Source organism: Carassius carassius, chromosome 43, assembly GCF_963082965.1.
Source record: "Carassius carassius chromosome 43, fCarCar2.1, whole genome shotgun sequence".
NCBI lineage: Eukaryota > Metazoa > Chordata > Actinopteri > Cypriniformes > Cyprinidae > Carassius > Carassius carassius.
The window spans coordinates 15957299-15971109 of NC_081797.1; the positions used below are offsets into that span (position 1 = coordinate 15957299).

Consider the following 13811-nt stretch of genomic DNA (forward strand, 5'->3'; position numbering starts at 1 on the left):
ACAACTCAGTCGTTCTCTCTCTCTCTCTCTCTCTCACTCTCTCTCTAGAAAAAAACATATTTGTATTGTAATTGTAAATAAGTTGTCATAAGGATACTTCATATAATTACTTGATTTAAATAATTTAAATAGTTTCATGTATAATAATATTTATAAATAATAATGTTGGGATATTTTTATATATAATAATTTAAATAGTAATTAGAAATGCATGATTTATTGTGTATTACTAGTTAAACTATTTATACTATGTAATTATGTTTAACAAAATGTCGTAAGCGTTTTATTATTGTTTTTAATATAATTTTTCATTAAATTATAATATTTTTACTTTATAAAACAATTTCTGTTTATAAATATCTGTATTTCTAATTAAACTTTTAATTATATATTTTAATATACAAAACATTCTTAAATTATTGTTATTATATATCAATATTATCATATTTGTATATTTATTATCAATTTATCTAAGTATTGTTATCTATTTCTGTAGTCTATTTAAATTATGTAATTATATTAAACAACCTTTTAAATATGTTTGTTTATAATTATTATACAATACAATGTATGTAATATATGTATTTCTAATTGAACTATTTAAATTATATAACAATCAAAACCTTACAAAAATATTATTGTTGTTGTTATTATTTGTGCAAATAAAAAGGTCATTTTAATGTAAATACATTTAATAGATTGAATAAAATAAATGAAAAGTTATTAATTTGGTTATTTATGCTGAAGTAAAGTGCTATAGGCTTGGAAAACTGTCCCAGCTCTGCCTATGGAGTTTATAATGAAGTGTGATCCACTCTCTCCTGCAGGTGTCCATGGTGTTATCAGCCCTGCAGGCTGGTAATAAAGGAACTCAGGCCTGCATAACTGCAGCCAGTTCTGTCTCCGGCATCATTGCTGATCTGGACACAACCATCATGTTCGCCTCTGCCGGCACACTGAATGCAGAGAACGAAGAGTCTTTCGCAGACCACAGGTAAGACCTAGTGGAACATAACAGTTTCAGCATCTCATACATAAAATGTCAAAGGTTTGTTTTATTAACGTCAGCATAATCTTGGGTGTCTCATTGAGTTATCTGAAGCCTATTTGTTCCTGCACACTTCAGAGAGAACATATTGAAAACTGCTAAAGCTTTGGTTGAGGACACCAAGCTGCTTGTGTCTGGTGCTGCATCGAGCCAGGACAAACTAGCCCAGGCGGCCCAGTCCTCTGCCAAAACCATCACACAGCTCACTGACGTGGTCAAACTGGGCGCTGCGAGCATGGGATCAGAGGACCCTGAGACACAGGTGCGTGTTTCACGGTTATAATCTGTCATAATATTTTCACGGCACCAAAATTTCAGACATTACCCAATGCCCAGTGTGTTCTAATTCTGTCTGCGCCTATATTTTTATCCTGTACTATATTTATCCTTTTTTAACCCCTGACAGAGAGTGTAATGAGAATATCATTAGCTCTCTTTTCAAATCTCGAGATTTGGGTGCAGACACACTCTGACTCACTCTAACAGGAGACTCTAACTGGAGGAGTGCAATGCATTGTGGGAGTGGATAAAGCCAGTGGCATATCATGACTAAAGGTGGTTGTTATAAAGTCTTCTCTCTCTATATCTCTTTCAGGTTGTACTGATAAATGCAATCAGAGATGTGGCTAAAGCTTTGGCTGAGCTGATTAGTGCCACTAAATGTGCCGCGGGCAAGGCAGCAGACGATCCGTCCATGTATCAGCTGAAAAGTGCCGCCAAGGTATGGTTGGTTGAAGAATGTTGTGTGCATGTCTGTAAGTTCCTGTTTGTAAGAAAGCCATTATGTGTCTTAGTGAGGATCATATCTTATTCTGATGACTATCACTGTGTGTGTGTGTGTGTGTGTACACCTGTCTAAAAGCTGGCCCTGTCTCTCATTTTCTTGGCTGGGTGCTGTCTCCTTTAGCTGTCATCTTGGTGTGTGGCCACACATCAAACCCTATCTTACAGTGATCATAGTGTGTATGTGAGTGACTCAGTGGCCACGCAGCAGGGTACAGAACCAAGCTGTGTGTGTGTATGCAGCATAAGGACAGCTTCCTTCCCTTCTTCTCTTCCTTTTTCTGTCTTCTCTCCAATGCCGTGTATGATCTGCTACATGGCAATACGTATTCATTTTGTAAAGCTAATTAAAAGAAAATTAAAATTAAAAGGCACTCGTTTCTGCAGTTATTCTGTGGATCAGTGCACACTGTTTATCATGTGAAGTGAATAGAACTATCTATAGGCTTGTTTAAACAGAAAATGAGCACTTTCTAATCCCTTAATTATTCACCTGGTGCTGTTAAACCTCTTGGATTAACTTCCACATACATGCAACATGATATGTTTTATTTAACATACTTAAATAATGAAGTGTTATGCAGTTGTGACCTTAATGGAAATATTTTTACATTCCTCCAACATATGGTGACTTCAGTTCCTCTGGGATTTTGCTTCAGACATTGTATGTGCTAGTTTATTCAGTGTGTGTTGAAGGTAGTCATGGCATCCCTCAGGGCTTTGTCTTAGGCCCTCTTTTGTTTTTAAGGTTTCCTTCTTTTTCCTTTTGTGTTTAAAACTTTGTCTAATGCAAGATTTATAATCCATTACAGACCTCAGCTGTGGTTGAATTTTTTACCTTAAATAAACATACAAATAAACATTATCTGGTTGACCTGTCTGATATTTCACTGAACTGTTCCATGCAGCTGTTCTTGTAGTATTGCATCTGACCATATTTCATTATCTTAGGTGAAAAACTGGCCACAAAACTGTTGTCTAGTTGAGTTCACGTATGCTGTGATCAATAAAGCAGTAAACAAGAGTTCCAAGCCAGTCCGAGACATTGACTCCCCTATGTTTTACAGGTAATGGTGACGAACGTGACCTCTCTGCTGAAAACTGTGAAAGCGGTGGAAGATGAGGCCACTCGCGGGACGAGGGCTCTTGAAGCCACTATCGAGTGCATCAAACAGGAACTCACTGTACGGAACTTTCTTTGTTTGTATATTAAAATATTCAAAGAGATAATTTGCTTTCCACACTTGAAAAAATTATTATAATAGTATTAGTATTAGAATCTGGCTGTGAAATAGTAACAGTTAGGTCCAGCCTAAAATAATTATAGCCCAGACAGAGGTAAAAACTCATACATCTGTAATATGTACTGGTAATACAGAGTAATACACCATGCGAGTGTTTGCCTGTTCTCCACCTACTCCTCGTTCTCCTTGTCCCATGGGCGTCCCTACTCCACTTATCACAGGCCGTGTGACAGATTGAAATAGTGGTACAGGAAGGCAAGAGATTTATCTTTTGATTTAATGCTCCTGCTATCAGATGCCCATCAGGACTTTAGGAAATCCTGATGGCATTACTGTATTAGTGCACAGAAAATTGTCCCTGGTAATGTGACCGATTCAAAAAATGTATGATTCACTTAAGAACTGTAGATGTTATTTCTGTTATTTATCAAATATTTCTTAATTTCCCTGACTGTTGCATAATCTGCTTTCCAGTTTTTCCAGTCCAAGGACGTTCCGGAGAAATCTACCACCCCGGAAGAGTTCATCCGCATGACCAAGGGTATCACCGTTGCAACAGCCAAAGCGGTGGCAGCAGGCAACTCTGCTCAGCAGGAGGACGTGATATCCACTGCCAACCTGAGCCGCAAAGCCATCTCCGACATGCTGACCACCTGCAAGGTGTTTATCCACCATCACACGGACATATGCCCTTTCACACAAACACGATCTCGCCGTATGCTGACCAACTGTAACACTTGAATACCAACAAAATGTGTTTATGTACACTCTTCATGATGTGCAATGAATGCTATTTGCTCTATTTCTCAATGTCATTTGGCACTAACCTACTTTTGACTCCTAAATTATGCCCTCTAGTGTCTTCATGATGTAATGCAGTTCCTTCATTCCACACATTCTTATAAAGCTAGAGATTTTTCCCTCAAAATCCCCAAAATCTGCAGATTCCATCCGGAGCTAATCATCAAGTACTATAAATTTGTGTTTGTGTCTTGCAGCAAGCCGCGTACCACCCAGAAGTGAGCGAGGATGTGAGGAATAAAGCTCTGCTCTATGGCATCGAGTGCACCACCGGATACATCAACTTGCTCGAACACGTCCTGCTCGTGAGTGGGCGCGCAGACCGCTTTTACAGGATGTGTTTGTGCTTGGGTTTCTGTGATTAACCTCATGTGTTTACTCCACACAGGTCCTGCAGAAACCCACAGCCGAACAGAAACAGCAGTTGGCCATGCTGTCCAAGAAAGTGGCGGGCTCAGTCACAGAGCTCATCCAGACTGCTGAAGCCATGAAAGGTGAGCACGCACAAAATGATATGGAAAAATTGTAAAAGTCCCAAAGTATTTGTCTTTATTGAATATTGATGGTGAAACACAATTAGTGTGGGGGGGGGGGGGGGGGGGGTTGAAAATGTGTTACAATTATTTTTATTTTATAAAAAGACAATTTCACACACAAAAAAAAACATTTGCTGAAAATTGACAACCTCAAGTCATCCAAGATGAAGATGAGTTTGTTTTGTTTTTTAATAGAGAAATTTTGAGAAATGTAACATTACAAAACTTGTTCACCAAAGGATTCTCTGCAGTGAATGTGCCATCAGAATGAGAGTCCAAACTGATAAGAACATCACAGTAATCATCACAAGTAATCATCTTGTGAAGCGAAAAGCTCAATGTTTGTAATATATCCATTAAGATGTTTTTGCTTCCAGTTAAATATGAGTCCTCTATCCTTAATATTCTGGAAAAAGTCAGAATCAGGAGAGAAATATACACAGATCAAACACCATTTGTGAGTAAAAACAGACAAAAACCGTTCAAACATATATCTTGATGTATTTTGATATGAGAGAGCAAAAGCAGATGGACGTTTTAACTGGGATGAATTTCTCCTCTAAATATAATTTTATTTACACTCTAATTATCCAAAAATTTCAATATTGCCTTTTTTTAAATATTTATTAAAATTTCCAAAATCCAAATATAATGACAAAAACACAATTAATTTAATTTTGCCAATGATGAGTTTTCATATTCTGCTTAGCTTTCTGCAAGCACAGATCTCTTGCGGGCCTGGTAATGGTTTATGAGTCTGAGAGGTAATGGGGAAAACTGCAGGACAATTGAGCTGAACTTGTGCAGGTTTAATAGAGCCATTGGGCTGATGGTGCTCTCTTGCTCTTTTCTATAACACTACTTTGTTGTTTTTCCTTTTCTGCCACAGATGGAGGTGAGTATGATACACAGTGTTGTTTTTCTCCTCTATCAGGCCAGACACATGCAGACGGACTTGAGTCACTGACCAGCATGGACACACACACTCATACAATGAGTTAAAGTGTGAGAGAACAGAGAAGAAGGGATAGAATTGAATTCCCTCAGGTTTAACATAATCCTCCATCACATTCTCACCATCTGTTTTCACAAGCTGTTTGAACAAAACAGAAGTCTTTTAGTGCCTCTTGAACGTCAAGTAAAGGAAAATGTATTTGCAAAGCACATTTGTTACATAAATGGCAATTAACGTAAAGATGTGCATGTTCATCTAAGCAATTAATGAATGATTGTGACTGTAATAACCTGCCAGTCAGCACTAAGAACAGTTTTATCCTGAAGTTATAGTTATTAAAGGTTGTGTCATCCTTTTATTATCATAAAAAATACAAACTGATGCCCTTACCAAAATTTCCCACGATAAACAGTTTTTTTCTAATTTAAAAGAGAACTTATATTTGGCAAACGTGGCTTTTTTTCCCTACCATGCATATATATATAAATATATATATATATATATATATATATATATATATATATATATATATATATATATAAACAGTTTCTGTATAATATTAACATCTACATAGTGACTTGTGTTTGATGGAAAGTTCTCATTTTTGTAAGAGTTTTGTGGTGGAATGTGATTTTCTCTGTACAGGAGGTTATTGGTTTGAATCCCCATCGCATGCTTTTTTTTTCTTTTTTTTTCTTGGTTTATTTTGTCATGTCATACTATGTGTTTACTCTTTCCGTGTGAATGTATTATATATCAGTAATGTACGTGATTTGAAAATGAGTGTCATGTTGACTTTGTATGCTCATCCTCTCAGGTTCAGAGTGGGTGGACCCAGAAGACCCCACGGTGATAGCAGAGACAGAGCTCCTGGGTGCTGCTGCGTCCATCGAGGCTGCGGCCAAGAAACTGGAGCAGCTGAAGCCTAGAGCCAAACCAAAGGTATTCTTCCATCCATCCATCCATAAATTTTCTGAATCCAAACACACACACACATACACACTGCTGTGATCAGCCCGCCAGCACAGCTATGTCAGATCAGTTCCACCAAAGGCTGTGGGATCATTTCATTCCTGTTTTGTATTCGGAGTGGGGGGGGGGGGGTTTTGTCATTTTAGGACTTCAAGACTTCAGGATGTGGTGTTTTTGTTGGTGTTTGGGAAGTTTTGCCCACATCTGTATAGCTTTGTCATTGTTTTTGTACGTTAACAATTTGAGATTTTGAAGTCTGGTGAGCACTGAACTCGAAAAGATCGTCTGGGTTTTTGGTTTGTTGGGCTGTTTTGTGATCTGTCTTGCATCTCAATTATTCAGTAGTATCATGAAGTTTCGTTTTAGAGCATGCTGAAACTCATCTCCAAGAAGGTCAGCACTTTTTAGAAATGATTTTCCCTGAAGCACTTTTATTGTTTCATCCATCTGTATTATAGCTCAGCTGTCAGTGATGCTTTTCACCTAAAAACCATTCATCCCAATTTTGCCGCTCAGAGCTGAAACCGTTTCCCCCCTTGGGTGTGTCAGTGACTCACATTTACTGCCACAGACAGAACACTGAACAGAGAGACAACATCCATCTATTGTCTTGTATATCTGGCAGGCTGTCTGTCCCTCCAGCTGCTCTTTAACACTCTGTCTCACGATGTTGTGTTAGTCGGATCAGGTTCATATATTCTGGAAAAAAGGATGAACAGGAGGCTGTTGTAATGTTGTGACCTTCAGTCCATTCCGACATTCATTGTTGATTTTTCATTCCATTAGCCTCTGCAGACTCTGATAAACCGCATTTCAAAGACTGTCTCAAATTGAGAGCTCTACATCACACCCCAAGACTCATTCTGAACTGGTTTATAGCACATGAACGTGCTTGTTCACTGTAACATGTTTTAAAATGATGCTGAAATTCAGCACATATCAGGATACAATGTCCTTGGTGTTTATTATCGCCCCTGGAACTTACGGTTTCCCCTATCTTCATTCCTCACTTCCATCTGTACCATTCCCTCCTATATCTATCATTGTCTTTTCCCTGCTGTCCTAGCATGCCCTGCTTTTTTGTGCTCTCCTATCCTCTCCTTTCTTTCCCCCACGTTCTGGAGGTGAAGTAGACCTGGAAGCCTTTCTGCAGGGCTCTGTTTGATATGTTTGATATATTAGGTTGTTATTCTGTCCAACTATATATCAAACATATTCCTACAGTGTCCTGCTCTGTCTCCAGACTTGTGTGTGTTCTGTTTATGACTTGTTCATGAACGTGTGTGTGTTTTTTGGGCTTCAGACAGATCAATTTGTGTAGGTAGCATGCAAGGGTATGTCTTAGGTCCGTTAGAGTTGTGCCGTTTCCTTTGACGCTGTTGATTCTGAACAGTGTGAACCTAAGTGGCACCTCCATGCCACAAGGTGTCACTCTCAGATCACTTTGTCGAAGTTATATCTAACCTTTTCCCTTTCATCAGCTTGGCTGTGTTTGAAATAGCATACTGCCATACTACTAATACTATTAATGCAGTATGTAGTATGCTTTTTGCACCACATTTTCATTAAAGTTTTAGTATAACAAGAGCACACAATGCACTTGTTGTAACCATCAATTTACAGTTTGATAAATGAACTAGAAGAAATATCTGCAACATTTGCAACATCACTAATATTTATTTCATCAAACTTTTAAAACCAAAGGGATTCAACATGCAAAGTAAATGTTATTTTCACATCATGTGACAACAGTGTGGCATACTGCTGTTTGGTTTTCACTTGTTTTTTTTTTAAACAGTTATATGCTGTACAGTATACTGTAGGCTAGTATTCCATTACGAGCATAGTGGAATAAAGACAATGTTCAAAATAGCATATTTACCATACTATTTGTCAGAGGCGTCGTGCCCATTCGAAGTGAGGGGGCACGTGCCCCCTCAGATTTCTGAGCCAAGTGGATTTTAAATGCAGCTTCCAAACGAAAAAAAAAAAATTGCAGAATAATATTTTTTATATATTTGATACAATCACAGCGGTGTGATCAGATCGTTCAGTGCACAGCATCAGCTTCTAAATTCAAATCTGCGTTCGCTGGCTGGCGCTGAGCCAGAGACAGACGCGTTCATACAACGCTTCATGATAACCAATCAGAAACTATTCTGTTGCGCTTATGGATGCAATGGCCAATCAGAGACGTCCAGAAGAGTTATCACTGAAACGCAGTGTTTTGTTCACTTGCTCGCTGACTGAATTATTTAGCGAATTCTCTCATCAGAAACAACAAAAAGTGCAGATGTGCGTACGAATGTAAGTAAGATATTCGTTTCATAATGTAAAGTGCTTCAGTGATTTGAATGGGAGTTTTTGAGAGTGCCTGAACTCTGGCTAGACTGAATGAAAATGTTTTTTGATAATGTAAATGTTCTTTACTCTCTGTAAAATGAAAGTGTTAAAATAAGTATCTTACAATATTGTTATTAAAATGTACATTAAATGCAAATTCAGTCGTATTAAAAATATTTTATGGCATGATATGGCACTTAAGTAAAAAGTCAGGTTTTTATGTGTAGTTAATAGATTACACTACATTTCCATATATTGATCAAATAACAATCTATAAAGGTGCAAAACGCGTTTACCTACACATATTTGAGAAACGAGATATTTCCTGATATATTAAGCATGTTTGGAATTGTTTTGAATAAAAAGGAAAAAAAATAATTAAAAAAAATAAGCCTATATCAGTTATACAGTGCTTTCGTAGAATGACTTATAAACCCCCCCCCCCCCCCCCCCCCCAAAATGTGCCCCCTCAAAAATCATGAATGCATGACGCCCCTGCTATTTGGGATATTATTGCAGTATGCATTATGCATATTGTCATAGCATCCACACTGCATGGTTTACCGTATCCCACAATGAAATGCTCCTTCCATTTCACATTTCATGCATACAAAAATTAACATTTTGTGCATTGTGTACATACAATATGTACTGGAAATGTATTACAAGCAGACTAGTAATATGCTGGTTATGAACAAACTAATACTCTTTGTTTGTGTAGTGCAACGTATGTAAATCTGTCTTTCAAAGGAGTTTGACATAATGGCTTGGTGAGAAGATTCTTGCCACTCCATTAGCATAGATAAAGCATTTCATCTTTTATAATAACTGCATATATTTGTAGGAAATATCATGGTTTCATGTCTAGCCATCAGCCAGTGAGCCAAGATTATTCATTACAGTTAATAAGGCCACAATCTACAGTTTGTTACATCTCTTTCTTATTTACGCAGCAAGCCGATGAGTCTCTAGACTTTGAGGAGCAGATCCTGGAAGCGGCAAAATCCATCGCTGCAGCAACCAGCGCTTTGGTCAAATCTGCATCGGCCGCACAAAGAGAACTTGTAGCACAGGGCAAGGTACTAAAATCATGCAACATTTTTTTTTTTTTTTTTACATAGGCTATATATTTCTCTACTTTTACGGTGTAGTTATTGCTATTAATTAGTATTTGTTTGTTTTGACTTGAAAACCTGAAACAGAAATTGCCTGTGCAATTATCTGAACTAAACGAAGCTGAAGCACTGAAATTATTAAATCTAAAATAAATTAAAAATAAAACATTGAAAACCACATAAAATTACTACAACTTTACAATTAAAATCAAATGATATAATAGTATACAACATTATATAATAGGACATGAATAATACTGAAATGGCACTGCTACTTTAATATTTTTCTGTATTTATATTTTTCTGTAGGTGGGCTCCATCCCTGCCAACGCAGTAGATGATGGCCAGTGGTCCCAGGGTCTAATATCAGCTGTAAGTTCTTACAACCAACAATTGTAATTGAAGTGAAATTTCCTTTTACAAGAAGCATCAGCTAATTGACAATTATTAATTTAAACCTTAACCTCTTTCAGGCCCGAATGGTTGCGGCTGCCACTAGTAACCTGTGTGAGGCTGCTAACGCTTCAGTCCAGGGTCACGCCAGCGAGGAGAAGCTCATTTCCTCTGCCAAACAGGTGGCGGCTTCCACCGCTCAGTTGCTGGTGGCCTGTAAAGTCAAAGCAAACCAGGACTCAGAGGCCATGAGGAGATTACAGGTTACAGTCACTTGAATGATACAAAATCATAAGAGATCCAAGTGAATTATTCAGTTGAATAAAAAATTGGTTTTGTGTTTGCACAGGCTGCTGGTAACGCAGTGAAGAGAGCGTCTGACAACCTTGTGAAGGCAGCGCAGAAAGCAGCCTTTAATAAAGCCGAAGACAACAGCGTGGTGGTTAAAACCAAATTCGTAGGAGGAATTGCTCAGGTGAGACTCTTTCCGGTTTTTGAATATTCCTTGGGTTCTGAAGTAATGCTGTGCTCAGTTCAAAAGAAATGTGACATTTATGGATCTACGAATCCGTCAGCCGGGTTTGAAAGCTGTGGTTTTGTACCAAGCATCCATAGCTGCCATCTTACACTGGGCTGCCGTTTCCACAAACAGCTCATTTTCACATTTCATCCCGGGCCAAATGCACATTAATTAATGACTGTGTGTCTGCCTATTCAAAGCTTCCTTCCTCCCAGAATGCTTTCATGTCTTGTGTTCATCTTGAAAGGGCATTGGGATATTGTGAACATCAGAGAAAGCCCGTTGAGTGTTTGCATGCAACATTGAATCCTTGCCAGCACAACAAAAAGAAGAGTCAGCCCCTCTTCAGAAGGTCAAGACTTGATCTATCCATCTCATTCCTTAAATCCACAAAAATGTTACTGTCTTTGGAAAATATAAAGGGATGTCTATTGCAGATCCAGTCTCATTTTTTTCCAGCATAGTTATGCTAAAATTACACATTGCACTAAAGAATATGAATCTTTTTCTCTCTTTCACTGAGACAGCAGCTGAAGGAAAAACAAATTAAAAAAAAAACCTGAAAGGAAACGCATCCCTTGGCTATAATTCGTAAGCTTTATTTATGTATCATTGTACCACAAACGATTTGGCTGTCTTCACCTAAGGAAACTTGTTTTAAACAATCCACAAGACTGATTAGAGAACGTTTTTTAGATCTGAAACTTCAACATTGAATACAAACATTGGAACTCATTCTTGAAACGTGGAAATAAAGAATTTCTGTGTGCATTGTTTAGAAAACAATTCTTAAATAAATTGTTGAGTTTATGCTTGGAATGAGCAGAATAAATCTTTGTAAATCATTCTTGCATTCATGTTTACACTCAGGCAATGCAAGCGTAACTAATTTGTTCAAACCATTCATAATGAGGCTGCATTTATTTATGCACAAAACACAAGCAAAAATCATTTTTGGTAGTTGTTACTAAAAGATACAAATAAAAACATTATGTAATTTGTTGCATTTGTGACCTTCATGCATAAAATGAGCAGAATTCATTTAAACCATTCTTGCAGAAATTGCATTCATCTGCATTTGTTGCATTTATGCATCACAAGCAACCAAACCTGTATAACACATTATTGCATACATTGCCACAATGATCAAGTCATGTTTTATTGATTTGTGCATGAAACAGAAGAATGCATTTCATAAAACCTTTCCATTACAGTAATTTGTTCCATTCATATCACATTCATGAATGCAACAAGAACAAGTTTCCCATTTCATTTGCATTTGTCGCTTTCAGGCAACACAAGTCAAACAAATTTGTGTAAACGGCTTTTAGTAAATTTTTGCATTCATGTCACATTAATTCATGAAACATGACCAGAAAGGATTTGTGGTTCAAAAGCAGTAAACCATGAAACCATTCTTAACTCTTATTTTTCATGAATATTGCCCATTCAGTGACTAATAGTTTTGCATTGTTTCCAGATCATTGCAGCTCAGGAGGAGATGCTAAGAAAAGAGAGGGAGTTAGAAGAAGCCCGGAAGAAGCTCGCCCACATCCGACAGCAGCAATACAAGTTCCTGCCCAGCGAACTGCGAGAAGACCAGAGCTGAACACGCCTCGTCTGATTGGACGGATCATGATTGTTACGGATGATTGGCTGCTCCTTATATGCAGAGCTAGAGATGTCACACATTGATTGTGTAACTGTCAGCTGACTGGTTAAAGTTAAATGTGATTGGCTCACATTGGATTAGCGCCACTGACTGGCTGTATGTTGGGGTATGAATGGATTTCCTCTTATATAGGGCTGATATTTTATGTTCTTGTTTTTTTGCGTGACTGTGTGTTTTACGTATCAATAGTATGCCACTCATTGGCGATAGCTTACCATAAGGATCTCGATAACTAATCTTACACAATGCCAGTGCATCAAGTTTTATAATGAAACCAATGTGAAACTATTAATATCTGAACCTGGCAGCCAAAAACAAGACAAAATTTCCTCATGAAGTATGATGTCAGACCGTAAGCTTTCATTATTCGCACGACTCACGTGACGATAAGCTTTGAACTTCTCTAGAATGCACTGCTCGAGAATCCCAAACTAGAACTGTATTATGTTCGTAAGGTTATGAATTAGAGGTAGTTATAAGGAAAGAATGTTCTGGTGTGCTGTGTCGTGTTATTTATTGTTAGCAGAACTGTAATAGAGTAGCTTCCGGCTTCTCTTTGCATTTGTAGGTCTAGTTGTGGGCTAAAATGAGGTCGATTCATGCAATTAGAGTTCTTTTATTAAGTCCTCTCTTCATACCTCAGCTGTGGCCCAGATTGTCACAGTTCCCATGATTCCTCTGTGCGTCTAAACTTAGTCAGGTGGACAGGAATGAGGTTTGCCCAAACACAACGGATATGTTTGGAATAACACGCTATCACACTACTCGTACTATTTCAGATGGCATTCTGTATCCCATAATGCAATGCCAATTGTCTTTTTTATTTTCATTTATGTTTTATGAATGAACAAAAGGTTATACTAGCCTCAATTTTGGCTGGCATACTAACCAAATACTAGTCTTTTTTAACACAAAATTTAATATATATATATATATATATATATATATATATGAAATAACATTATACGTAGCAATGTTTTATCCCACAATGCATTGTGCTTTTTTTCCAGTGTAATGAATTGACAAGAAATAATGCTAGCTTCAATTGCCATAATACATACGTAAATTTTATGTGCGTCAAAATTTTTGAAACCTTTTCTATAAAATTTGGATAAAAATGTGAAACAAAAAAGGAGAAAAATTTCCAAGACAACTGGACATAATTAAATGTGCGTAAAAATAATAATAAGGTCATGTTTCAACACACCACACTACGTTGCACAGTATGCAGTATGAAGAAACTATATAACTATATCCCACAATGCAGTGCGCTCAAATTCATTTTTAATTTCCAGTGTGATGAATAAACAAAAACCTAATATCAGACACAGTTTTGGCTGAATTCAAAATACTGTAGCATGCTACATATCTTTTATTTGTGGCAAAATGTAAAATGAATCTGAAAAACCTTTTGACAACGATCCGAATT

The 13811-nt window shown here is 37.3% G+C and overlaps 1 protein-coding gene across 2 annotated transcripts in view; it reads left to right on the plus strand.

Annotated features, from left to right (window-relative positions):
* tln2b (talin 2b) overlaps positions 1-13294 on the plus strand; it is a 130217-nt gene extending 116923 nt beyond the window's left edge. Inside the window, exons 45-57 of one of the 2 annotated variants that reach the window (XM_059536992.1) lie at positions 828-994; positions 1127-1310; positions 1644-1769; positions 2899-3015; positions 3550-3735; positions 4074-4181; positions 4265-4370; positions 6185-6309; positions 9636-9761; positions 10107-10169; positions 10271-10453; positions 10540-10665; positions 12191-13294. In XM_059536992.1, the coding sequence (XP_059392975.1) occupies positions 828-994; positions 1127-1310; positions 1644-1769; positions 2899-3015; positions 3550-3735; positions 4074-4181; positions 4265-4370; positions 6185-6309; positions 9636-9761; positions 10107-10169; positions 10271-10453; positions 10540-10665; positions 12191-12319 (1746 nt within the window). In that variant the 3' untranslated portion in view covers positions 12320-13294. Of the gene's footprint in view, positions 1-827; positions 995-1126; positions 1311-1643; positions 1770-2898; positions 3016-3549; positions 3736-4073; positions 4182-4264; positions 4371-5301; positions 5793-6184; positions 6310-9635; positions 9762-10106; positions 10170-10270; positions 10454-10539; positions 10666-12190 lie in introns of those variants that run through there. The other variant, XM_059536993.1, reaches the window with a different exon arrangement.
* Positions 13295-13811: the final 517 nt, after the last annotated feature.